Here is a 26970-nt window from a genome sequence, read left to right on the forward strand (position 1 = left end):
TGCTTATTCAACTCATTCAATAATAATTGATTTGTACATTTTCATATTGTTCGTTTATTTTGGCATGCAATAAAAAACCTTGTTTAGTTGGGTAGAGATGCCAATAGAATATTATTCATGCATCAATATATAACTCCACATATAACTTTGTATATACACCCATGCATTATATAAATACATGCATATATACACCAATTCATACATAAGTATATACAAACATACATGCACACAAACATAGACATATACATATATGCATACACATATGCATACAAACATGCATACATAGATTTGTACGTGCATACGTACCTACATGCAGAAATGAATACACTTATGCATGCATACAGCACACATACCTACATATGCATGCACACATACATACATCTACACGCATATGCATACATATGTATGTACATACATGCATACACGCATACAAGAATGCATGTATGCAAGCGTGTATGCGTGTATGCGTGTATGTATGCATACACGCATACACGCATACACGCATACACGCATACACGCATACACACATACACGCATACACGCATACACGCATACATGCATACACAGCTACTTGGCGAATTTAATTTATTGAAGTTGAGGATTGATTGTGATGCTACAAAGGTTCTTTAGATATTCCTCAATAGAAACAGTAGAGTTTGGTTTTTGTGCAACATTATAAGCAAACAACAAGCCAGCAGACAGCTGTTTTAGGTCTTATTTTGTACTTTTTTGCTATCAAAAGCTTAATTATGATCAGCATCAGTAAGTTAGCTCAATCTTTGGCTGTTGCATTTTAGCACTGACTACTGACTCTCGTAGACAAGACTTCATCTTCTCAGAGCAGGCTTCGGCTATCATAGTTGCCATTGGTTGGTCACTCTTTTCACTCTCACTGTCCAGAGTTTTTTGATCATTCATTACAAGAGCAGAAAGTTGATCGGTTAACTTGAGGTAGAATAGGTAACTCCCATGAAAAACCGCCTGTGAATACATTACAAATCGATAATTTTTACGATAGAACTGCTTTGTTTTGAAAGTAAACTGTTTATTCTAGAAGGCTAGAGTTACTTTTAAACGTAACTAGATATAATAGTATTATTACAGTTTATAACAGCTTTCAAATAAAGCTTGAACCACGAAGGAGTATAATTTTTTGCAACTATACAAAATAAATAATTGTTTCTTATAGTTTATTTCGAGCTGTAATAGTTTTTGAAAAATTTTGTTGCAGATTAATTAATCAAAGGAATTATACCACTTTTTCCAAATACATCTTTTCACTGATTTAAAGCAAAATATGATTGGTATGAGAAAAACCTTTTTAAATTTATTTGCACTTGAATTTGTGCAAAATCTGCATTAAATGTTGATAATACTCAGGGCACCGTTTCCCAAATTTCCCAAATTTTTTTGTGATGCACACACAACATACTTTTACATGAATTGAAATTACTTATAAACAATTTTATGTTTACTTTTTTTATCCACTCAACAAGTATATTTGGTGTTTATTTTATTTGATAAATAAAAATCAAGCAACAAAAGAACTGATGGTTTTTATCTCTCATTTTAGTTGTAACAAAAAAGATCATTAATTATTAGGTTTGTCACATAAATTGCCAATGAATACAACAATTAAACATTTTCTTACCTCTGGTTTTAAAATTTCTTTTTTCATAATTTTTCGCTTTTATAAATTTGTTTGATTACTGCCTAAAGTATGAAAGGAATGTGTGTGTATTAGATGGAACATTTACAAGCAAAGATGAGAAGCAGTTCTCAAATTATTTTTATATGAACGAAAGACCACTGGTAATGAGTATTTTTGCTATTTTTAATAATTTAAGTCAATAGTTTTGCAGCCGTTAAAATTAAAAATGAAAGCTGGCTTACAAAAAACCATCGACAAATAAATTATACAAAGGGAAACTTTATTTGCTTAAAGCAAGCTTTTTAGTTCAGTTGACCCTTTTTATAGCAGTGAATACGTTTGCAAGGTAAGACAAGTTTTCTAAAAAAAAATTATGGCAACATTTAACTCACACAACCTTAATAAAAAAACCTTTGTTAATAGTACCTATGAAAGTTGTGACAAAATAGTAAAATTCTGCTTCTACATTGAGGAATGCACTATTGAAAGGACTGTTTTATGTCACAGATTTTTAAAGCACTCGACACAAAAGTTAACCAAGCACCTGCCAGTTAGTGGCCGATTAACAAGAGTATTATATTATTATTTTATTGGCAGCATGAGCTGTCAATCATCAATAACAACATTTTTTTAATAATTTGTCATAGCAGGCTGTAAACTCAATAATAAACAGCAACAAATTGTGGAAATATTAAATTCACACAGAATCACAAGTAAAACATTTTATAATAGCTCTTGTCTGTGCAAGTTACGGAATACTTATCTGGGTAAAAAAACAGGTAAACATTAATAAAACGACATTCTATAAAGAGAAGAAAATGGCATGCGACGAGTATAGTCAAACTCACTTGTGCATTGGAGTTTGTGTTATTTTAGCATACAAGAGTAATTTATTCAAATGTTTGTTGTTCCGATCTGCCCTCTTTTTCATTACGTTGTTTCACTCCACAATGAAGGATGAAAAAAACTGAAAGCTGCTTTAGCTTGAGGCAGTATTTGCTAAACATACTAACCATTAAAGTGATTATAGATGCTGCCATAAACTCGCTCCACTCAAAACCGGCACTGTCGGCAACAACTCCAGATAAGACAGGACCCAAAGTGCTGCCTAAACAGAGGCCGCTGTTCATGAGTCCAGTCAGCAATCCATATGTATGCAGACTGTCTTCTGGATAACCTTCTAACCTGATGAATATGTTTAGCAAGTTCTTTAAAACATTGTGAGCTCATGCGGGTAAGCGATGGGATGAACTTTATCTCATTGAAAACCAATAAACAGCCACTGCTATAATCAGCTTATTGTATTACAGAGGTGTTTCCAAAGAAAGAATCTATAATAAAAAAATAACACAAACTTTCTGGCGCAAAAGATAAAACATTTGGAAAGCTACCAAGATTGCCACAAGTTCACACAAATGCAAAAGTGGCGGTTGATGTAGAAGAATATCTTATACTAGCTAATTGTGGCAGCCTGAATAATGCTGAATAACTTTGTTTAAATTTGTAGGGAGCCGACACAACTATTTATTTACACATGCCCATATAGCTTATTGTAATTTCAAACTTTACCCTTTACAGAGGCATTGCTTGATAAGCTGTAAATGTTCTTAGAATGCTGACTTGAGCAATTTACAAAGCATACCAAATGAGAGATTAAGACCTAATTCAATGTTTACATCAAAATCACAGAGCCAATGACACTCTGTTGCTTTTAAAAATATGTATTTGTCAACCTGAAAGGAAATAAACACTAATATGTCATTTTTTTAGTGTGCTCTGTTTAAGATGGCATATTGCTGCAATGTAGATTTTGGTGTATAGCTTAACAAACCTGCACAAATAAAAATGTGCTATAGTAGAAATATTTTTGCCTTTCATGTCAAATTTAAAATATAAAGTAAAATGTTTTCAGTTCATGAAAAAATTACCCTTTTGGATTAAAATCTTTGGAAAGTCTATCTTAAAATGTATTTAGTTGAATTTTACATGAGCAAACTTGAAAGGCCATTTTTAATTTCAGCTGTCTGCGTGCGTGCTCACGCATGCGTTTATGTACGTATTTTTAAAAATATGTAAACGGTATGCTATTCCACATGATTTGGTCGACTTCTTTAACACTTTAGACTAACATCATGCTTTATGCCATCTGCTAGATCGGTAAACATTTTTAGTTTTAAACGTTTGTCTGGTTTTTGAAAACCAGACTGTTAAACTTTTAACTGCAGGCTATCTGATTGAATATAAAAATTCCTGGGCAGGCACCATTGGGTTTACCTCTATTTTTTTATTAGATTTGCTATTTTACTCTCTGATTGAACCAATATTACACACTGTGGCATTAACAGTTTTCCAGAAATTAAATGAGAAAAAGAACTGTCGACCAAATCTGTGACATTGATCAACTAGCAATTTTCTGAAAAGAAAACGTAAACCTCAGCGGCAAGCTGCTGTACTAAATTATTAGCACTCAAGACAAGACAACTCCCAAATATATGTAACAAGCCAAGTTTTATCGTTAAAAGATGTCAAAATACAGTCAAAGAACTTTTTTGATAGTAAGCAACAGTTTGAAAACTATCCTTGACAATGACACGGCAATAATGACATAAGCTTGAGTTCTAATAGCCAGATACACTTACCTAGCTAGCTGCAGAGCCATAGAGAATGGAAGAATGTAAAAAGATGGAGCAAACCAAGCGAGAATGCCCATCATGGTTGCAGACAACACAAAGTACCTGAAATACATAAATGATGCTTTTGCAACTACCTTTGCATTATAGTCAAATGTTCATAAGTATTCATGTTTGCTGATAAAAATATTTATTCGCTTGGTCAATGTGGTTCTCAAGTTTTCTCATGTTTCAGGTGTTTTTGGTTATTTCAAATTATACTTTACCATTTATTTATAAACATTATAAATTTTTCATATGAACAAACCCAAACACACATATGCACACAAATATATACATATATATACACAATTATAAACTCATACATCTATATACATATATATATATATATATATATATATATATATATATTTCAAACTCTGTCGTTGGTGTGTCCAGCTATAGCTATTAAAATTAGGAAAGTAGTATTTGCTCCATGGTGGTTATTATCCCTGAACTTTTCATTTTCCAGATAATATGCTAAACCATTGAGCTAAGCAAGATTAATGTATTCATTGGGCGATATATGTTGCTATGTGTGTGAAAATAACCTGCTGCTCCCCTTACGGCAAAACATAATTTTATGCCTGCTCTCAAGGCTTTTATTAAAAGCTTACTCAACTTAGCCATTGGCCATGTGCCAAGCTAATGGCATGTGAAAGGCAGCTACATTACCTCTCACTGTTTGTAAGCTGATTTTAATGCCATGCAACGCCGACCATTCCAAAAATACACATATATACAAGCATATATATATATATATATATATATATATATATATATATATATATATATATATATATATATATATATATATATATATATATATATATATATATATATATATATATATATATATATATATATATAGAGAACTATATTTCCCAACTAGGAGGCTTCTATCAATATATAATCCATGTTAGGAGGCTCTGAAAAATTAGGAGGCGTCCAGGGAGCCTCCTAATTCTAGCAGTGTTTATAGTGCTTAACAACCCTATAGAAGTGTTTTAAACATGATTCCAATAATTGCCTTATATATCTATACTCATATATATGGAAAAGAGGAGACAACTCCAACAAAAATGTGTAATTTTCTATCAATAAATTATAAACTCTAGGAGGCTCTTATATATGGAACTAGGAGGCATATATCAATTTTAAAATATTCTTACTTTTAATCGTTTTGGTATCGTTTCAGTTAATAGCACAATCTATTTAAAAACATATTGCAATAAGTTTATGACTAAGCATTAGCCAATACAAGGATTTAGCAGCTATGTCGGATACAGTCAGTTTTGCTAATATTCATGATAGCTTTATTAGATTTGAGAAATAAAGTTGTATATTAACAAACTACAATACATTACAATTTATTTGCTGACCCTCTTTATGGTTTTCAAGACTGCCATTTAAGCACTCCCTTTTTTTGCAAGGTTTCTCATTGATCTGCTCTTTTTGTGAAAATTCACAATAATTGCACATTATGGTTTCAACTGATGTTTAAGCATGGCTGTAGTAAAAGTTTAAATAAGTCTATAATCAGTACAATTCATATTTTCGCTGCCGTTGCATCCAGCTACAAAATAAATCTTTTTTTGAAACTTTGCATCCGAACGCAATACCTGAGAGATGGGTTTTTAGTCAAAGAATTGATTTTTTAAATTTATTGAAGTAGAGTGGCAAAAGTATAACCACAGTATATAACAGCTAGAGAGATGTGGCTGTTATAATGTTGCTGTGGCTGTTAGGACTACTAGTTCTTCACCCATGTAGTCTACTAGAGCTTGGTAGCAGTGGAATAGCTACATGTAAGGGAACATGTCACATTTGGTAAGTTGTTCATGTTATTTTAGTCAATTTACAGTTTATTTACTTGAAACATACAGTTGTAGAAAAGCAGTATAAATTTTATTTAATATTGAAATAGGACTAGCGTGAAAAAAGTATGTTTCAATTATTATAATTTTTAAGGAATGTAGCATAGAACACGTTTGATATATTTTTTACACCCATTTATGTCATCCAACTGCTGATATTGTTCTGCATAGAAAAGTCAAGAAAGGTCAGCATTATAATACCATAAAGGAGAATATCAAAACTTTTTGTAAAATCATAATTTTGGACTTTATTATTGTTACACGAATGTTCAGTTTTGTAGCATCAACACAGACACGCCAGCTTACAATTAATAGTTATTTTAGTGAATCAGTTAATTCTCCAACTTTAATCTATTTTCAGTGATTATTATAATAATTGTTGATGCTTTTTTATAATGATAAGTAAAGTTATTAATGTGGTTCTACCAACAGTCAAAACTGTTATTAGAATAACATGATCATTATGTTATTGTATTATTGTTATCATGAATAGTCAGAGTTTGCGTATTTCTGTTATGATTTTGTAAGTAATAGTAGTACATGCATAGGCATAAGCAAGTAAGTGGGGTATATGCAGCCTTTGAATTTTAAAACTTTTAGTATTTAGTTTGAATTTTGTGTAGTAATTGTGTAGTAATTAAGAGCTTAGCTGTTTTATAGAGCTTCAGTAGTAGGAGGCAGACATTCAAGTTTGCCAAAATAACCTATAACCAGTGAACTAAAATGTGTATTTTGCATTCATTTTGGTTTGTATATCTGTTTATGCTATTTGAATTATCTTTTCATTTTTTGTAGAAACTTGGTAAGCATTATTGCCAGTATATTCATCAGATGGCAGAGAGTATTAGACAAAGTTGGATGTTCTTTTCTAGAAAAGGTATGTTGCTAATTACACGTTGGTTTGCATAAAAAATATGTCAAAATAATCAAGGTTTCATCTACCGAATTTTATAATATTTTTGAACATATACATAATTATAGATTACAAACTATACAACATTATATCAGTAAGATTGTATTTTGAAATGTAGTAATGTTTGACGTTTTGGCAAAGTTACTATGATAAGCAAAACTTTAAATTCACCAACACAAAATATACTGTACAAAGTTTTGCTGTAACTAGCAAATGTATACCTGACGGAAGAATGTAACAGCATGCCCAAAAGTAGTTTTTCTTTGTATAGTTGCAAATAATCAATGACGCTTTAGTTATAGATAACTGCTGGATGAGAAGCATTGATGACCCACACCAAAGACTGATTTGCAGACATCAAATAAAGGTATGCGATATTGCAATAAGTTGCTGTAAAATAGCACATTATACATGCAAGCCAAAAATTAGTGGGATAATTTGATATAGCCATAGCTTCAGTAAGAAAAGTTGTCAATTTTTATAGGCACTGTATTATTTCAAACGCTTACATAAACCATTATGCTACTTTTGTGTTCTATTATTCTATTATTGGCAGATTACATAATATAAATAGTGCAAACCAATCAAAGGAATGTAGCATAGCAGAAAGATTTATTATATCTCTTCTTAGTCTTTATGAGTCATGGTAGCAATTGCTTAGCAATTGCATAATTATATAAAATGAATAGTTTTCTATGGTTACCCATTACCACTTTTAGTTACTCAGCCAACACTGAGAGTAATTATCAGATTTGAGATATCATGTTTAGAGGCAGGAGATTGACAAATATTTTGTTTGTTTTTACTTTTACCCTACCGTATGCGAATTTATGCTAAATCTATCAGCGACTGCCGTATGCACATTCATGCGAATTTTCCAACAATTGCGTGGTCACCTTATTTTATTATCCGTTGAAAACATAACCAATGATTTTAAAACTTTTATGGTATTGTCAGTGCAATCCAAAGATTTCTCTAAAAGATTAGTCTAAGATAACCAAGCAGTTTCAAATTTTTTTTGGGAATTTTCAAAATAAAAATGGACGTTTTTTGTGTAAGTTTTGTTAAGTATTGCGCAAGTCAGAAAACAGATAATTACTTATGTTGATGACATTATAGCCAATTCAAATTCAGATTTTTGTGATTACACAGATAATTAAAGTAGCAGCAGTGACTCTGATGATAGTGAAAGTAATAGTTTTGTAAGTGTAAGGGACATTGTAGAGCATAGTTTTAGCTTCATAGTGATCGTAGCTTCACATAGCTTTAGCAATGCACAAAGTGAAGGTACATTGATTTTTGCATAGCACTATATGTTAACATTTTAGCAAAATAAAATATATTACAAAAAGTTTCTAGATAAACTTTGAAGTTGAAACAAAATTGTATACATATCATGAAGCTAAATTGGCAATTTTCGGTGAAATGGCTGGCGGTAGGCCGGTAGCTTAATTTGTACATGGGTGGCAGTAAAAGGGTAAAGCTATAGAAGAATTAGAGATACAAATGTATGTATTTCCTTTTGAATGATTTAATGAACTTTGATGATTCAAGACAATGAGTTTGGCAAATGATATATATATAAGATGCTGCTGAAGTTGCGCAATGACTTGCATTTAATAGTTTGTTAGAAATTCAACTCCTGGCTTTTAATTATTACCTCAAAATGTTGAAAACACGCGATAGGAAGGGTCAGAACACTACTAAAACTTATAGTTGCTCAAACCTGAAACACAGTAGGTTTTATACAATTTGCTATACAATAAAAAAACTGCAAAACTCTTGGTAAAATATAAATAGCAATATATATTATTATTTTTGGCCTTCGGTATCGGGCAGCATGTATGCAGTTTGTTTGCTGATGCTAACAAAAGTTTTACTAATAAGCTACATAATTTGCTCAATTAATGGTGTCAACTTTAAAATTTAAAACAAATGTAGTGTTAGCACTTTTAGAATATACCACAAACATCGCAGAGGAATTTTTTGTGGCATATGACTTGAATTAAAAAGTTTTCGGAAAATGCAACTTGTATTTGCCCATTTTAATACTTTAAAATGTCAAAGGGAGCTCATAATGAAAGCAACTTTAATATAATTTCAAGATGCTCAAAGCGGTACGGATGTTATGTTGACAAACATTAAAAGGTCACTCTGTACTATGGCTAGTAAGTATTTACATGTATTTAGATTTTGCATTGATGCTTTCAATTAGGTAGTGTAGGAAATCTATTTACATTAGCTAAATTACCAGCATGTGCAATACCCAGCCTTGTTTCCTAGCCATCACAAACATTTTGCCAATGCTTATAATAATTCATCGCTCTTTTTAAATCTGATTTCTGAACCAAAGGTAGTTTTAGCAGTATAAGAACATATACTTCTTTTCCTATGGGTCTACTCACTGTTTTGTAGCAGCAAAGGCCATTGTTTTTAAAAGGTCTGTAAGAAATGTATTACTTATTTTGACTTCCATTGGTGCTCGTAGCAAAAATAATTTCAGTACAACTTGCATCAATAAAGTTATTATTACTTGTTTCGTAAAGTATTTGGAGCAAAACAGTATTTTATGTGCACAACAAACATTTTTGCTGCAAGCTTACCAAAACAAACTAAAACGTTTATTTTTATGTTACATTTTAATTAAACAGCATGTTCTATGCAGTTATTGCTGCCAGTACTATGTGGTTATTGCTGTCAATGTTCTTTGTGCATTCTTGGCACACTTTTATGTTAAACTTCCAATGCATTAAACACTTTAGAAATAAAGTGTCCAAACAAGGATGCATAACATGAAATTTGTCACTGGCTTGTTTTGACCTATATCTAGCACTCTTTAGCCAAAGGTGTCTAGCTTTGCTAAAAAATTTGGTAGTGAAATTGTACATAAATTCATTGCCTGCATACACGTCAATCATGATGCCTATGCTCTTATTATGTGTGTTCTACTATTGCCTGCTTAGCTAATTCACTTTCTACTTCTCAATAGCCTCAGCCTCCAAATGAAAGCTATTGTTGTTATTCCTATTCTTTGTAACTTTATAATGAAGGAGGTTGCGGTTGGCAGCTCATTTGCTTTTCACTCTATTAGAAGTATTGCATCACAATTATAACTGCAGTAATAAAATCTGTACAGAATTGCATACTGTGGTCTTATTCTCCCAGGTCTTCTCACTAGCAGAAATGACCTATGTACTTATGCAATTGTGGTTTGTGCTTAGTGACTCATTCTCCTAATGTGGCATGGCTTGCTATCTTCTTGCATGCTAGTCAATTGATTAAATAGATTGTAAGAATAAAGTCAACCTCTCATTCCTCCACAATCTAAAGACTTATCACATAAGTTCAACCTTCTAGCGAGATGGTAGCCGCTAAACTTTTTGCTTTTTTCACGTGTCTAGCCATTTAGGGTTTTGCAGCAGCAGAATAACAGACTAAGCATGTCACAATTGGTATATTTGTTTGTCACAATTGTTTTATATTACTTTCTCCAATTTTGTCATTGAATTAATTGTACCATATTATAGTGAAAAGGCATCATGAAAAGTATTTTACTTCACCTCAATACCAATGCAAAAGGTTAGATCGGTAGTGGCCTATTTTGATATTTAGGGCGAGCCACTTTAAATACTATTTCTAAGCAACTTACTCATGTCATCAAATTGCGACGGCAAACAACAATGCGTAGGTTTTCGCAGCTATTTTGGATTTGGACTTTACTGCCTTAATTACAGGATCGTAATATTGTCAAGTTAAAAAGGTCAAGAAACCCCAACTTTATAATGCTAAAAGAATAAAATGATTCCTAATTTTCATAAAAGGATAACTTTGTAATTATACACGAGGGTAGCTTTGTGAGATTAACCGACACACATTAAAATAATTATGGTAACATATAGCATGGTAGCCAGCAATTGATGAATATCTGTGACTCTGTCGATGCTCCTAACTTTTGTAACTTTTTAAAAAGCATTAAAATAATTATGGATGCTTTTTATTCTGATTAGTAGTGTTAGCTGATTGATAGCACCAAACAGGCAGAATTATTAATATACTATACTGCCCTGAGCAAGCAAAACGTCGTATCTTGATATTTGTAAATTGTTCAGCCAAAGTACAAACGCGATTTGGTCGAGCCTGGCATCAGTATTAGCAGTATTTCAGTTGTTTTTTTATTTATTATGGTGAGATATCCAACAACCTTTAGCGAAAAACTTTTTTGTGAAACTTTAAAATCAAAGGAGTTATTTCACTTAGGGCATTTTGTTTGCTTAAATTGACAATTTACTAAGCTGGCACTAGGCAATCAAAACGCCCTATCACAGCAGATAGGGCCTATTCATTGCTTAATTGTACTGGTTTCTCATTGTTAGTTTGCCACAAGACCATTTGCCATGACTGGATTATCAAAGGATTACAAGTTTAAATTCTGATATTAATCCGCAATTAGTCAACAAAATGATATATGTTGCAATTCCTATTACTCATCCAGTCAACATCTGGATTAAAGCCCTGTAATAGCCATATTCAGCTCCAAAGTTAAGAGATGATCAAAGATCTAGGTATCCTTCAAACCTGATGTTATGCAATGAAAGGAGTAAGTAAAATAGTAGTTTAAAAAAGATCAAACGCTTTTATTGAAAATAATTTAAAACAAACAACTGAGTGCAATAATGTTAGTATTTTAAAAAAGCAAAACCTTCAATGGATATGTAATTAAAACAAATTTTTCATCAAATCTCTGAGTTGATTTTTAAATCGAGACTTTTGTCACTTAGATATCGTCCTGTCATAATAAATATATTATGATAAAAAATATAGCAATAAGATTGAGCACTTAGAAGTGCACTAGCTTGTATGAGCTGCCTTAAAACAACCAAATATATATCCTTCAGTTTTGCTTCCCTTTGTTTATATACTCTTTGATTACATAATGCTGCTCATAATGTCCAACTTTGTGTATGTTCAGGCCAATCAAAACGCTGTATCTGCAGATAGAGCGCTTTGATTGCCACTTTATGTGTGGTAAATGTGGATAGGGCGTTTTGCACATTGTGAAAAGTGCTATTTCTGGTGGTCTCAGATATATGAAATTTCGAGACATGTTAGATCTCAACCTAAATTACATATAAGCACAAAAAAGTGAATTTTGAAAAACTTGTCAGATAGGGCGTTTTGCTTGCTTAGGGCAGTATAAAGTTATGATAATGTATTATTTTCATTGTAATTAACAAGTTGATGCATTTTAGTCGTAATTTGATACGGATTTAAACTAGAGGCTGAGTCATAAGTAGGTGACTGGAGTAAATGAAACCCTTTAAATTGTTGAAGCTTTAAAATCTATGTTTCAATTTTGTAGAAGAATATCGCATGAGGTAAAATATTACTGCTTCATGGAATTTTAGTAATGGGAGGTATGGACACGGATTTGCTGGAAAACCTAAAAACATCAGGCATCTTTTGCATCAAGTTTTAATCTGCATAACATCTGTTTAGGCTATTCAAATTGTTTTGCTTATTTTGGTAGAAACCTGGTCACCGCATCCAAGCACTATATCTGCCAGATGGAAAATGGTACGAAGCACAGCTGGACGCTTTCTTGAAGGGAGTATGTTGCTGATTAACGGTTAATTTACACAAGAACGCGCCACATTAATAAAAGTTTTATTTCACAAAGTTTATAAGGAATAAGATTACTGTAAAACCTTTGTTTGAATGCCATGGCACTGCAGTTTTTAACCCTTCCAATTATAGTGGCAAAAATTGTCGATTGCGCTTCATAGTATATGTTCAACTTTTATTAGCTTCAAATTCTATCTAAACCACTTTTGTTATAGATTTTATTTTTCCAACACTTTAAAAAATAGTAATATTCGAAAAACTTAATACATTCCTACTTCGTGCATTGCTAAAGCTATGTGAAGCTACGATCACTTCGAAGCTCGAAAAACGATGCTTTGCCATGTTCCTTACTCTTACGAAACTATTACTTTGACCACCATTAGAGTCACTATTGGAGCTGCTACTTTAATTATACAGTATGTGTAATCACTAAAATCTGAATCGGTCATCAACAATCATCAATAATGTCATCAAAATAAGTAATTCTCTGTTTTTCAATTCTGGATGTACTTGCGAAAGCTATAGTAGCACTAACTAATTTGAAAATCAGAAAGAAAAAATGTTTCTTTTTAGATTGAAAAGTCCTAAACAAAAATTTCAAATTGCTTCATGAGTTTAGGGTAATTTTACAGGGAAATCTTCGGACAACACTGTCAATACCATAAAAGGTCTTGTACTACAACATAATATTATTATGCTTTATTATTTATCTTGAGGTGTTTGTTGACTGATGTTCTAAAAAAAGATTCAAGGAGATTGACCAACCAGAAGCTGAGATATAGCCAGCCAAACCCAAGTCTACCAAAAAACATAAGCGTTTTGGTAATCATCATTATATGACATATGAAATCGACTTGTGTGCCATTGGTCAATTAAACCAACTAATGTGCTCTCCTATAACAATCACGGCCTTTTAATTGGTTTAATTCCTGGAAGTATAGAACAATCAAATTGAGCCTAACTATCATTACTCTGAGAATTCCGAACCAGTCCTTCTGACGTGTAGATTAGTTTTAGCATAAAATGATTAAACGCATCTATTATTTCGCAACATTTTGCTATCTTACTAGTTCAGCTCAGTTTTGTTGTTCTCCCATTTAGCTTCCTTATTCAGACTCATCTTTAGCGCTGTTCAGATTTTTTAACTATAGCTAATAAATGGAATCAATTAAATCAATCATTAATCTCGGTTATCAATTGGACTTTTGTACAAATTATATTAGTTACATCATTTATTCCATACGCAGTTATATTATTATTTTGTATAATATGCATTATGATTATTATATTAATCATAAAAATAATTATAGATACGATAATAGATAAATAGAAAAATCAAATCAAAAGTTATCGTTTTCTTTTCATACAGCAAGAGCAACACGGTCAAGTTATTCTTTTTTAAAATTATGGCTGTAGTGAACTTACCGTCTGTTAATAGTGACGATAATCATGATAATCTACTGAATGCTGCAGTAGGTACACAGTAGAAAAATGATGAATGAACAAAAATCCACAATCCCATTTCTTATTCTAAACAAACTGCAAATCGCGGATGTCGCATGTAGACTATACACAGGCTGTCCGTTGAACAAAGGATCTTCGGAGCAGATCCGTAGAGATCGAGTTGAAATTTGAAGCACAATAGTCAAAATCTGCTCTTCTGTTTTGAAAAATCATGGCGAGGGGTTGTGGGCAAATGCCTTTACCACACAATGTTTGCTTGATTTTTCTGAGAAGCCAGAGCTAGTCTGTAAATTCTTTACTATCGCGAGAAGCGTTTCACATCTCATAGCCTAAAACAATCATTATACGTAATGGTGGTAAGGGTGCGCAAAACCGGCACATGACCAATAAGTCGATTTCATATGTCATATATCTCCAGATTTTCGAAGGGTTTTCCTCTGATTCGTTATTAGATAGACCTGTGTTTGGCTGGCTATATCTCAGCTCCTAGTGGGTAAATCTCCTTGATTCTTTTTTTAGAACATTAGTCAACGCCTCAAAAAAACTAATAAAACATGATAATATTATGTTTTCTCTATTTTTTAAGCTATAGAATAATTAGTGGTACAATTATTTGTATTTCTTTTTGAATGATTTGATGAACTTTGATAATTCAAGACAATGAGTTTGGCGAATGATATATATAAGATGCTGCTGAAGTTGCGCAATGACTTGCTTTTAATAGTTTGTTATAAATTCCACTCATGGCTTTTCATTGTTACCTCAAAATGTTGAAACCACCTGATAGGAAGGGTCAGAACACTACTAAAACTCATAGTTGCTCAAACCTGAAATACAATAGGTTGCATATGAATTGCAATACAAAGACAAAACTGCAAAACTATTGGTAAAAATATAAATAGCAATATATATTATTATTTTTGGCCTTCGGTATTGGGCAGCATGTATGCGGTTTGTTTGCTGATGTTAACAAAAGTTTTACTAATAAGCTACATAATTTGCTCACTTATTGGTGTCAACTTTAAAAATTAAAACAAATGTAGTGTTAGCACTTATAGAATATTCTACAACCGACGTAGATAAATTTTTGTGGCATATGACTTCAGTTGAATAGTTCTCTGAAAATGCAATTTGTGTTTGCCCATTTTAATACTTTAAAATGTCAAAGGGAGCTCATAATGAAATCCACTTTAATAGAATTTAAAGATGCTCAAAGCGGACGGATGCTATGTGGACCAACAATAAAAGGTCACTCTGTACTATGGCTAGTAAGTATTTACATGTATTTAGATTTTGCATTGATGCTTTCAATTAGATAGTGTAGGAAATCTATTTAAATTAGCTAAATTACCCTCATGTGCAAGACCCAGCTTTGTTTCCTAGCCATCACAACATTATGCCAATGCATATTATAATTCATTGCTCTTTTCAAAACTGATTTCTGAGCCATAGGTATTTTTAGCAGTATAAAAACATATACTTCTTTTCCTATGGGTCTACTCACTGTTTTGTAGCAGCAAAGGCCATTGTTTTTTAAAAGGTCTGTAAGAATTTTATTACTTATTTTGACTTCCATTGGTGCTCGTAGCAAATATAATTTCAGTACAATTTGCATCAATAAAGGTATTACCACTTGTTTCGTAAAGTATTTGGAGCAAAATAATATTTTAGGTGCAAAATAAACATTTTTGCTGCAAACTTACCAAAACAAAATAAAACGTTTTTTTATATTACATTTTAATTAAACACCATGTTCTATTCAGTTTTTGCTGTCAGTACTCTGCCCTACATGTATGTTGGTAAAACTAGTTACCAAACCAAATTTTAGTTTTTCCGCTCGCCGCTCCAGAGTATTTAATCAACTGAGCTAATTTTTACAACAGACCTGTATTGCAAGACAAAGAATTTTCATATTTATTTCGAATGATCAAAGTAAAACCTAATCCTCCATAATCCCATTGAACTAGTTATTCAAGCAAAATGTTGAGTAATTATGCCAGGTATTCTGCTGGATTAACTAAAAAACTCAGAAATTCACTACACAATAAGAAATAACTTTTTTTGGGTCATTTTCCAAATTTAATTGAATGTGTCTGAGTAGAATGTTTTATCAATTTCTTGACAGTTCAGGGCATTATTATTACTAGTAAAATGTGAATAATAGGACTCAGTATTACTATTGATCAATAAAACCACCAAAAGTCGAGAGATCTAAAGTTAGAAAAAATTTGGTGCCGTGGTAGGTTCAGCCCGACTGATCATCGCTAACAATAAATTGCAGTCAAAAAGAAGTTTTTAAAAGCGAAAATGCCCTCAAGATAGAATTTTATTGCATTTTGATTGGCTTTCTATGTGACATTAATTTTTTTCCTGGGTTCTACATAGACACAATGGGGTTGTTTAGAATCTACCCAACTTATGGTGTTGTGGTATTGCGCCGGTTTTGCAACCTGACTCTCCAGGTTCCATCCCCGAGTGGAAAAATGTTTTTACTTAACGTTCTAAGAGTGGCTTAAGATGAATAGAAAGACATTGTTGTTATTGTATGTTAGATTGAGTAACTAAGTATTTTGTGCAAGTAAATCATATTATTACTGTAGATAATATGCACAGCAAGGAAAAATGTGTGAGTTTCATTTTAGCAATCACAGTAACTGAGTTGCGCCCATGCATTGTTTCCAACTAATTTTTTTAAGTTTTTGTATGCAGTGCAGCAGCGATATGTGACTGAATAAGAAACTATAATATGGACCATATTTATAAATATTGAGTTACATTATTTGTTTATTTTAGTTAGCAGAAAGTTATGCAGCCTAAAAGAAAATGGAGAGTTCAAGAAGCCATGATTGGAAGATTTAGGCAAACTACCAACAATGTCAGAGCTGTATACTGTTAAAAGAAAATGGTGTTTGAAAATTATAATGATGTCTTACGCCCGAGCCCACAAGTTACTCAAGAAGCAGCAAAATTAAACTGGCAGAAGGGTCTTCTTGTTGTTGATGCTTTTGTAATATCGCATTAAACTTGAGGTCTGAATAAATTTACTCCGTTTGGCGACTAAGCAACAACCATTCTATGGTACTTGACTAGTTGAATTTTTTGGTATCAAGCATGGTGGCTGTTGTTGTTTTATATACACATTTATGGAATCTTACCTTAAAGTTTAACATATTATACAATATGTAAGTTTTAACAACAATTAAATTATTTCAGAAAAAAATACTTGGAAATGTGCAACAGAGGCCGGTTTGCCCACAACTCATGATCGCACCAGTAGGCACAAAGATATAGTAGATTCTATAGTAAAATGTTGTGAGTGTTTTTAGATAATTTTGTTACTTTTCTGATATGTCATAAGTCAGAGAAGTCATTATGCGTATAAGTTGCTAAAAGAGAACAAGGTTTTATGGCTACTTAGCTAATGTGTGCAAGTTATGCTATCTTCTTAACATAGTACATAATCGATCATAGCCTTCTGAAGTATGTACACTGTATACGTCATAGGTACCTCTAGAACCTATATTTAAGTTAAATAGCTTTTTACATATGTGAAAGGTATATCGCTATAAGATACAAGTTGTATAGTTTCATGCAACCTTCTGACTAGTATATAAATTATGTTTGTTAAGTAATAATAACAAATAAATAAGTTATAGCAACCTACTAAATGATATATAAATAGCAGCAACCTCTTAAATAATATACAATTCATAGCAGCCTCCTAACTGATATATAAATAGTAGCTAACATCTAAATGAAATTCAAATTATAGCAAACTCTTACGTAATCTATAAGTCATAGCAACATCCTAAATTCTATGTAACCCATAGCAACCTCTGCAATGATATGTAAGTTATAGCAACCTCCTAAATGATATATAAATAGCAGCAGACTCCTAATTAATATATAATTCATAGCAGCCTACTAGCTGATATATAAATAATTGCTATCAACTATGGAAAATTCAAGTTATAGCAAGGTCTTAGGTGATCTATAAGTGATAGCATCATCCTAAATTATATGTAACTCATAGCAGCCTCTGCAATGGTATGTAAGTTATAGCAACCTCCTAAATGATATATAAATATCAGCGGCCTCCTAATTAATATATAATCCATAGCAGCCTCCTAACTGATATATAAATAATAGCTATCAACTATGGAAAATTCAAATTATAGCAAGGTATTAGGTGATCTATAAGTGATAGCATCATCCTAAATTATATGTAACTCATAGCAGCCTCTGCAATGATATGTAAGTTATAGCAACCTCCAAAACAATTTATAAATAGCAGCAGCCTTCTAAATAATATATAACTTATAGCAGCCTCCTCACTGATATATAGATAATTGCTACCAACTATGTAAAATTCAAATTATAGCAATTTCTCAAGTGATCTATAAGTTATAGCAACATACTTTATTATATGTAAATCAGAGCAGCCTCTCAAAGAAACAAGTTATAGCAAACTCCTAAATGATATAAGTTACGGCATCTTACTAAAGGGTATGTAAGCTATGCCATGCTATGTAATGTTTCCATTGTAACTATTACATAAGTTACAATGGTAACATTCTAATTTATGTGTAATTTGTAGCAATCTGCTAACTGGTAATCATTATTATGAGGTATGAATTATTTTACCTTCAAATTGATATGTAATTTACAACAACCATCTAGACGTCCAAGTTTTGACAGTTTTTCTAGTATACATATATACAAAGTATGATAAGGCGATGAATATATATGTATAATACCATATTCTCCTAAAATTTCCATAAAAATATATAATAATTAGGAGGTGAATATATATATATATATATCTACAATATAAATAAATTAGACCATATAGGAGGCTTACCCTTATATATTTGCGTTAACTCCTAATCCCTTATATTCCGAAACCTCCTAACTGGTATATATTTATTCAACTCCTAACTCTGGAAATATGGATATATATGTATATATATATATATATATATATATATATATATATATACAAGCATATAATATATTATTGCATATATACTTCATGTATACATGCTTTTATATTGTTTATAAATACACATGCATATGAACATGTGTATATACACAAATGTATAATAGACATATATATATATTTATATATATAAATATACATACATATATATATGTATGTATATTTGTATAGCATACATATAGTATATGCTCCCTCACTTCGGTTTGGTTGAGCATTCTGTGAGAGGTGCGGCACTATTTGCCTTTGTGCAAAGCTCATCACATTTCTGATTTGAGCACTCTGAGGCCAGCACATTGACGTCCTTGAGGTCTGTGAGGCAGCTTAGTTGTTTCATGGCAAAAAGTCAACTCTCATTGGTAATGGGTTTTGTGTCCCTTGCCTAAGCTCTGAGCTGCACTGATGAGGCTTCAATAGCCGAAACAGTACTTTCTGTAGCGTGAGTACATATATATATATATATATATATATATATATATATATATATATATATATATATATATATATATATATATATATATGTATATATATGTATATAAATATTTATATACATATATATATATATATGTATATAAATATTTGTATATATGTATGTATATAAATATTTATATGTGTATATAAATTATGTATATGTGTATATATGTGAGTATATGTATACATACATATATATGTCTATATATATAGAAAATCACAAATAATTTTAAACCTATTCCAAAACTATAGTTATTTATGTGCACTAGTTGTGCATATATACATATATATATATATATACACCTATATCAAAGTATGTCTGTGTGTCCTATGTCGTATATCGTATATCGTATATCGTATATCTGTCAGTTTTCCGGCTATAGATCTTAAAATCTTGATTTACCACAACATGATAGATTTGAACTCACAACAATTTTCGCAACGACGAGTGTTTTATCCGGATCTTTGACCACTGATATAGAACGCCAAAGTGATCAAATGTGTTTTCATATAAAATATGCAGCATGCAGGTGCTAATTATTTTAGCCTTAGGTTTGTCACCAAAGATTTGGAGATTTGTTTGCCTCGGAGCTTAAACGTAAATTCGGTTCTCGACTAAACTGGACATGCGCATCGCAATTAGCAAAGCTCTAGAAATGCTTGGAAATGGATAAGCATTTTACGCTTCATAAATATTTTACAAAAAAGCCGAAACCATGTGAGACGACGCCTCCTCTATCAAAGAATTTTGCAAGGAGGATAACCCTTCCAGTCGAGTTACCTTAAACTGTTTTGGAGGATGAGTCTCCTTTAAAGATGTAAAGTAAACAGGCCATTGCTGTTTATACTTTCTTTTTCAAATGATTTTTGATGTAACTATCTGTTGCATTTTTTTCTGTTTCATTATCTATTTTTGCAATTTTTAGTGTTGTATTTTAACCTTAAATGCTTTGAATGTTTTAAAAGCCAAACATACAAAATGTTTACTTTTGCTTTCTTTTTCCATCATCATAAATATAAAACATTTTATTAAAATTAAGCACAATCTATTTATACCCGTTTTTATTGATATTATGCATTATACAGTACAGCTTACAGTGTAAAATGTTGAAAAAAATACTTTACCAAAGTATATCTCCGAATTTACCCAAGTTTTTCTCCTTGTAACGGATTAAAATCTACAGAATTTTATTTTAATTGGAACAATTGTTTCAGATCTCAAAAAACTCGGTTAGAAAAGCTAGAACATTTCCGCTAAAACAGGTTCCACTGTACGTTATTAAAAGCTATACGTTGATGAAAGTTGTGAACTTTCATATTTACAATGTTTGAAAATCTTTTTCTCATGATAAGAAGTTTGAAAGTTAGAGTTGTTTGAAAAAGTTTGAAAACTTTTACAGTTGTTTTTATTTTCTTTCTTAATTTTATTCCAAATACACAAAACACTTTGCTCATGGTATGTCGTTTGAAAGTTAGAGCGGGAAATGCTGTTATATGTTAAATACAAATCAATTTTCTGTCCAAAGATTTTTTGTTACCCGGGCAACACCGAGTAGCACAGCTAGTATTAATATATAAATGAATATATAAATATACTGAGTTATACACATGTATGTATGTATGTATGCATGTATGTATGTATGTATGTATGTATGTATGCATGTATGTATGTATGTATGTATGTATGTATGTATGTATGTATGTATGTATGTATGTATGTATGTATGTATGTATGTATGTATGTATGTATGTATGTATGCATGCATGCATGTATGTATGTATGTATGTATGTATGTATGTATGTATGTATGTATGTATGTATGTATGTATGTATGTATGTATGTATGTATGTATGTATGTATGTATGTATGTATGTATGTATGTATGTGTGTATGTGTGTATGTGTGTATGTATGTATGTATGTGTGTGTATGTGTGTATGTGTGTATGCATGTATGTATGTATGTGCGTGCGTGTATGTGTGTATGCATGTATGTATGTATGCATGCATGTATGTATGTATGCATGCATGTATGTATGCATGTATGTATGCATGTATGTATGTATGTATGCATGTATGTATGCATGTATGCATGTATGCATGTATGCATGCATGTATGCATACATGTATGCATGTATGTATGTATGTATGTACATACGGACGTGCGTGCGTATGTGTTGTTTATCCTATTCTAACAGTATATATACCTATACTGTTGGAATAGGATAAAATTACCTATTTTGTCTAGGTCAATGTTTGTCTTTGGAGTCATGAAAAGTATGTTACCAGTTTTGTTTATGTTTACATAAAGTTTTATACATAAAAGTTTACATCAGCCAATTGTAGAGTGCAGAATCATAAAATTAAGTGAATTATTTTTAATAAATTTTCAATAGATTTTGAGTAGTCATTCTGAATATTTGACACTGTTTACATTTGGAGTCAAAGTAGATGGTAAACTTTGCATTAAAAGCAATAGACACTTGTTGCCAGTCTCTACAGTTTTTTGGCTAATTTCAACTAAAAAATAAAAAATGGAAAATGGAAAATTTAAACTTGCTTAAAAATATTGAAACATTCTGTGCTTTCAAAAATTGAAGTCATATTTAAAATGATTCTCTCCTATATTCAAAAACAGATGTTTTAGTAGTTATTTTTAACATTGTTATTTTTTGTTAGCAATTTGTGATAGTTACTAGGTTTGAATCTCTTATTGTTCAGTATAATAAAATATTTGAACACGTAAGATTTATACAGAGGTACTCAAAAATACTCAAAATAAACTTTTCTAACTATGTTTGATTAATTTCTTTTTATTCAAGTTGTAGATCTGCATGCCAATGTTTAAGTGATTTTTTAAAAACAAATTTACACTTTAAACTGGCAGGAAATGGTATCCAGCTGACAAAAACAGATAAAGACATGCTAGCATTGCCATCACATTGCAGAGACTGACAGATGAATATGTTTGGTTATTCTTGCCCTTTAAATGCTGCTACGGTGCATCGATTGAATAGTGCAGTGCTTTTAACCTGTTGTTTTTGTTTTGCAAAAATGTTCAGCTAAACCTCTGCATTTGTAGAAGGTTGAAAGTTCAGTTGCCATAGTCTCTACTGAAGTACACGCCGGGCAGTTATTTATAGTCATACAAACTACTAACAACTAGCATACCTTTGATGCCCAAATAGGTAGCTGATAGGTGGTGATGGAGCCAGAAGTAATATGATTGGAATTGAAATTACATATGTGATCAGAAGAAGATGTGCCGAATATTTCTACAACAAAATAAGACAACATAGTGCTTATTGTTGAGGACTCAAGTTAAGTCATCAACACCTAAACTTGTAGACGTTATATTAGAGACAAGTACAGTAAGAGATCATTAGGTGTGCTGAGAATATACATGGTGTTACTATGTGCAATATGCACCGCAAAACAATCAATTGGTGCAAATGCTAGTGTGTAGCAATGCAATGCAAAATGTTTGGTGTCGAAGTCCCATTGAAAGCAAATTTTTATCCTAGCCTCCAACCCTGATTTTGTATTGACATACAAACTAGAAACGTGTTATAGTATCAAATAGTTAACGAAGATGATGGTTACTATTATATAATTATAAAATCTATAAATATGTGTTTTCTTTAGTATTTCTAAAACAGAACTTTCCAAACAAAGCTGATGCAAAATTTTTTATTCAACTACTTGCTCTCAGGTAGTTATTATTACTGGTTATTTGCTGAAAGGATTAATTTCCTCATATATTGCTGATATGATTCAATTTTGAAGGTCAAATATCTACGAAATGATGGCAATATTTTGTACTTTTTTAAAATGTGACTCAAAATTTGTACTGCCAAATCTTTTAATCTTAATTTAAAATTATCGTTTTACACATTTTTTTTACATTTATGTCGCTTGACACTGCATCACAATACATTTCTGTTTATTTGGTATTGTGGTACCATATGTGAAATATTTTCTCTGTAAACATAATTATGAAATGTGTGTATACTAAAGATTTTATACAAGAAAAGTGAAATAGATTCAAAGAACGTACAAATTTGATGTTTTATTGCATTTTAAAAACCGGGTAATCAAAAAACATTTATGTTTCCGATATCAAACAAAAAGTTTAAAAACCATGAAGATATTATATGTATTCAAACCATGATTTTTTTAAAGTAGAAAAATATAGCAGTTCCTAAACTACCAAATTTAGTCAGCTTGGAATGTTTGCATCTTTACAAATAAAAGCTTTACACTAACACTTGAAAAATCGGAATCTTTTTGAGCTGTTTATGACAAAATCTAATTGAGTCAGTATAAACTATGGAACCACTATTTACAAAACTAACTTTTTCTTGTTTTTTAGGTGAAAAAGTGTGTATGTAAAAACCCAATTTATCATATGAATGCCTTAAACTGTTTTAAGCTCAACTTAAAACTCAGACATAAAATTAGGGTACATGATAAACACGCACTCAAAAGGTAAAACCTGTAACTAATGTTAAAGTTTTATTACCACATAATGAAAAGTACATATGGAAAGCAGGAAAAACAAAAAATCATATGTTAAAACTACAGACAGTATGTTTTTGTTCACTTTTGGTATTGGTCGCTTAGATTAGATTAATAAAACGCTGCAAAGAGTGGGAGAACAGCTGTCAGAAGTGGCAGGTGTTATGTTTTTGTCTTAGGTTAGATTTGTTCAGCATAAATATTTATAAGAACATAAGTTAAGAAATTTCAATACATAGGCCGAAACAGATAACTATGGTTTCATGACAAATACACAGAACTTGAATTGATTAAAAACACGTTTTTCAAGTTTATATGTGATATATGATAACTCCAAATTATACAACAAATAAAAATGAAACACCTGTCATTTATTGTTGCCTGCCACATACTGAGTTATGCTAACAAATACAACTGAGTGAGACGCATTTTATGCTATACACATCTGAAGTAAACTGGAAAAGACACGAAGTTAATTAACATCTTTCGATTGTTTTATGTAAGAGGCAGCAACCATTGAAAATCAAGAAAAAATTCCTACCAAAAGACTTTTCGTCATTTAAAAGGTTTAGTAGATATTCCAGTGCATTTAGGAAGCCATGTTAAAAGCATTCTATATCTATCAACTTATTAACATCGAAATTTAATTTTTAAGTAAATTAACCTCAAACTTGCAATTTTAACTTGTTGTAGTCAGCTTATAGCTATGTGATGTGAAGCAGTCGTTAAAAAATCGGAGTGGAATTGTCCTATCTTGCATGATGTACTTAGAAGTTTCAGGTTACAGGCTTTCTGACACACAAACATCATTTTTATTGTTAATGTATTATATTACATTATATTATTCTACACTGAATTGCATTATATTATTATATATATTGTATTACATGATATATGACAGTATAATAAATAATGGTTTTGTTGCTCTAAACGAAACTTACAACAAAGCAATTAAGCATTTTAATTAAAAAGGCAAGTAAAGGCAGCTAGTACTATTTGTAAAAAGATAAATATAAATAGAAGTTTAATTTGATAATTTTTTTCCTCAGTCTGAATTTTTGCAATTTTTATTCAATTTAATATTATACAGACAAAATATATATGCTGGTTTAGCAATATAATTCGGCTTTTACGATTTAAAACAAAAATGCTGAATTTGCGTCATTGTCTTGCTAGTTTTTACTGCTATAGATAGCCAAGACCTTGAATTAAAGAGTAAATAATTGTTCCATTTGAAACAAATTAAACAGCTATAGAAAAAAAATATTAATAGCATAATTCTTTCACTTAAAAATATTTGCCTGTGAATATGTTGGCTGTCTAATAATTAGTATTAAGGACACAATCTTTACAAAATACTCTATTGAAGTTTGCAGCTTTTTCTCTAAAAATCTTAAACATTATGAATAGCAAAAGGCCAAAAAGATTTATTTGTAAATCATTCCTTAAATGTAATTCTGGCCTCTGGGAATGGAAAATCTGTTTTTGCTGCATTTAAATAGCATTAACACTTTTATTTCAAAGTAAAGTGACAAACTTAATACCTTTTGGTTAACTAAGCACACAAAAACGAAACAAAAAAGTCTTTCTATCGACCTACATTTTTTTAATTACGCAGCAACGCTGAAGCATAAAGAATAAAAAAGTAATAATATAAAAGCCGCCATAATGCAGCAAACCTTGTTGACAAAGTTGGCTGTGCAAGTAGTGCTCACACCACAAATTATAGACCAGATGGTGAAGAGTATTCCCATTGTATCCGATGTTGCTCCAAACTGCAATATCAAATACATAATTACATCATACTTGCACAATTTCCGCTGCAACAGATCAGGCTTTAAAGGTATATAATAATTTTACAGAGTTAAAAAAATGTTAAAAATACACTTAAACTTGCGCGCTAGAAGCACGGAACTCAAAATTACTAAAACTTTAGGAATGGCAACCAAAAATATTTTGCTCACAAAAACAGAATAAATCTACTAGATTTTTAGCATTCATCTCACCAAATGCCAAAACCTTGTGTCAACTATAATGAATGACTCAGTTTTTTATAGAAATCTTTTATAAATTAGTTGCAAACATTTTCAGTGTTATTTACTTTTCTGGAATTAGTTTTCACTTGATGGTTTTTAGCAAAATTATCTTTCCTGTAAAAGCTGTTTAAAGTAAAATAGAAAAAACAAGCAACACACACACATATATATCTTCTTTATTTTTTGTTATTATAAACATATATATATATATATATATATATATTACCGGAATGCGCGGCGGTGCCCGGGTAATAAGTCATCACACAGAAAATTTTATTTTTATTTAATATGTAACAACAATTACCATTCAAAGTTTTAAACTTCATATAAAAGAAAAGTGTTTTGTGCAGTTTAACTAAATTAATAAACAAAAACAACTATACAAGTGTTTAAATGTGAAATTATTAGCCAATAAAAGATAAATTAAGTCTGTTTTGCTCCAATTACAATAGAAGATGATTTGGTAATGATACAATTGTTACGAACAGAGAAAGCAAATTAAAAGTCTTGAATATGATGAATTAATAATAGCAAGTATTGCATAGAAGTGTGTGTGTATAAAAAAGATAGTGTTCCAGTAAAATGAATCCATCAAAAGTTTAAATACAATGATACTATTACGTCTCGATATTGGTGCAAATGTAAAAATGACACATTGGACAGTCTATGTCTGACCAAAGGAAGAGACGATGTAGAAGCAATTTATACTCAAGATCATACAATTATCTTCGGGAAAGGCCTTGACTGAAAATT

General features: G+C 31.1%; 1 protein-coding gene across 1 annotated transcript in view; it reads right to left on the reverse strand.

The window, feature by feature from the left end:
* Window positions 1–759: 759 nt before the first annotated feature.
* LOC137402729 (MFS-type transporter SLC18B1-like) overlaps window positions 760–26970 on the reverse strand; it is a 42569-nt gene continuing 16358 nt past the window's right edge. Inside the window, exons 5-9 of the mRNA XM_068089234.1 lie at window positions 25861–25956; window positions 22835–22938; window positions 4291–4386; window positions 2665–2836; window positions 760–981 (exon numbers count right to left, since the gene is read on the reverse strand). Coding sequence (XP_067945335.1) covers window positions 760–981; window positions 2665–2836; window positions 4291–4386; window positions 22835–22938; window positions 25861–25956 — 690 coding nt within the window. The remainder of the gene's footprint in view (window positions 982–2664; window positions 2837–4290; window positions 4387–22834; window positions 22939–25860; window positions 25957–26970) is intronic.

This window comes from Watersipora subatra, chromosome 8 (assembly GCF_963576615.1).
Source record: "Watersipora subatra chromosome 8, tzWatSuba1.1, whole genome shotgun sequence".
In the NCBI taxonomy this organism is placed as follows: Eukaryota; Metazoa; Bryozoa; class Gymnolaemata; order Cheilostomatida; family Watersiporidae; genus Watersipora; species Watersipora subatra.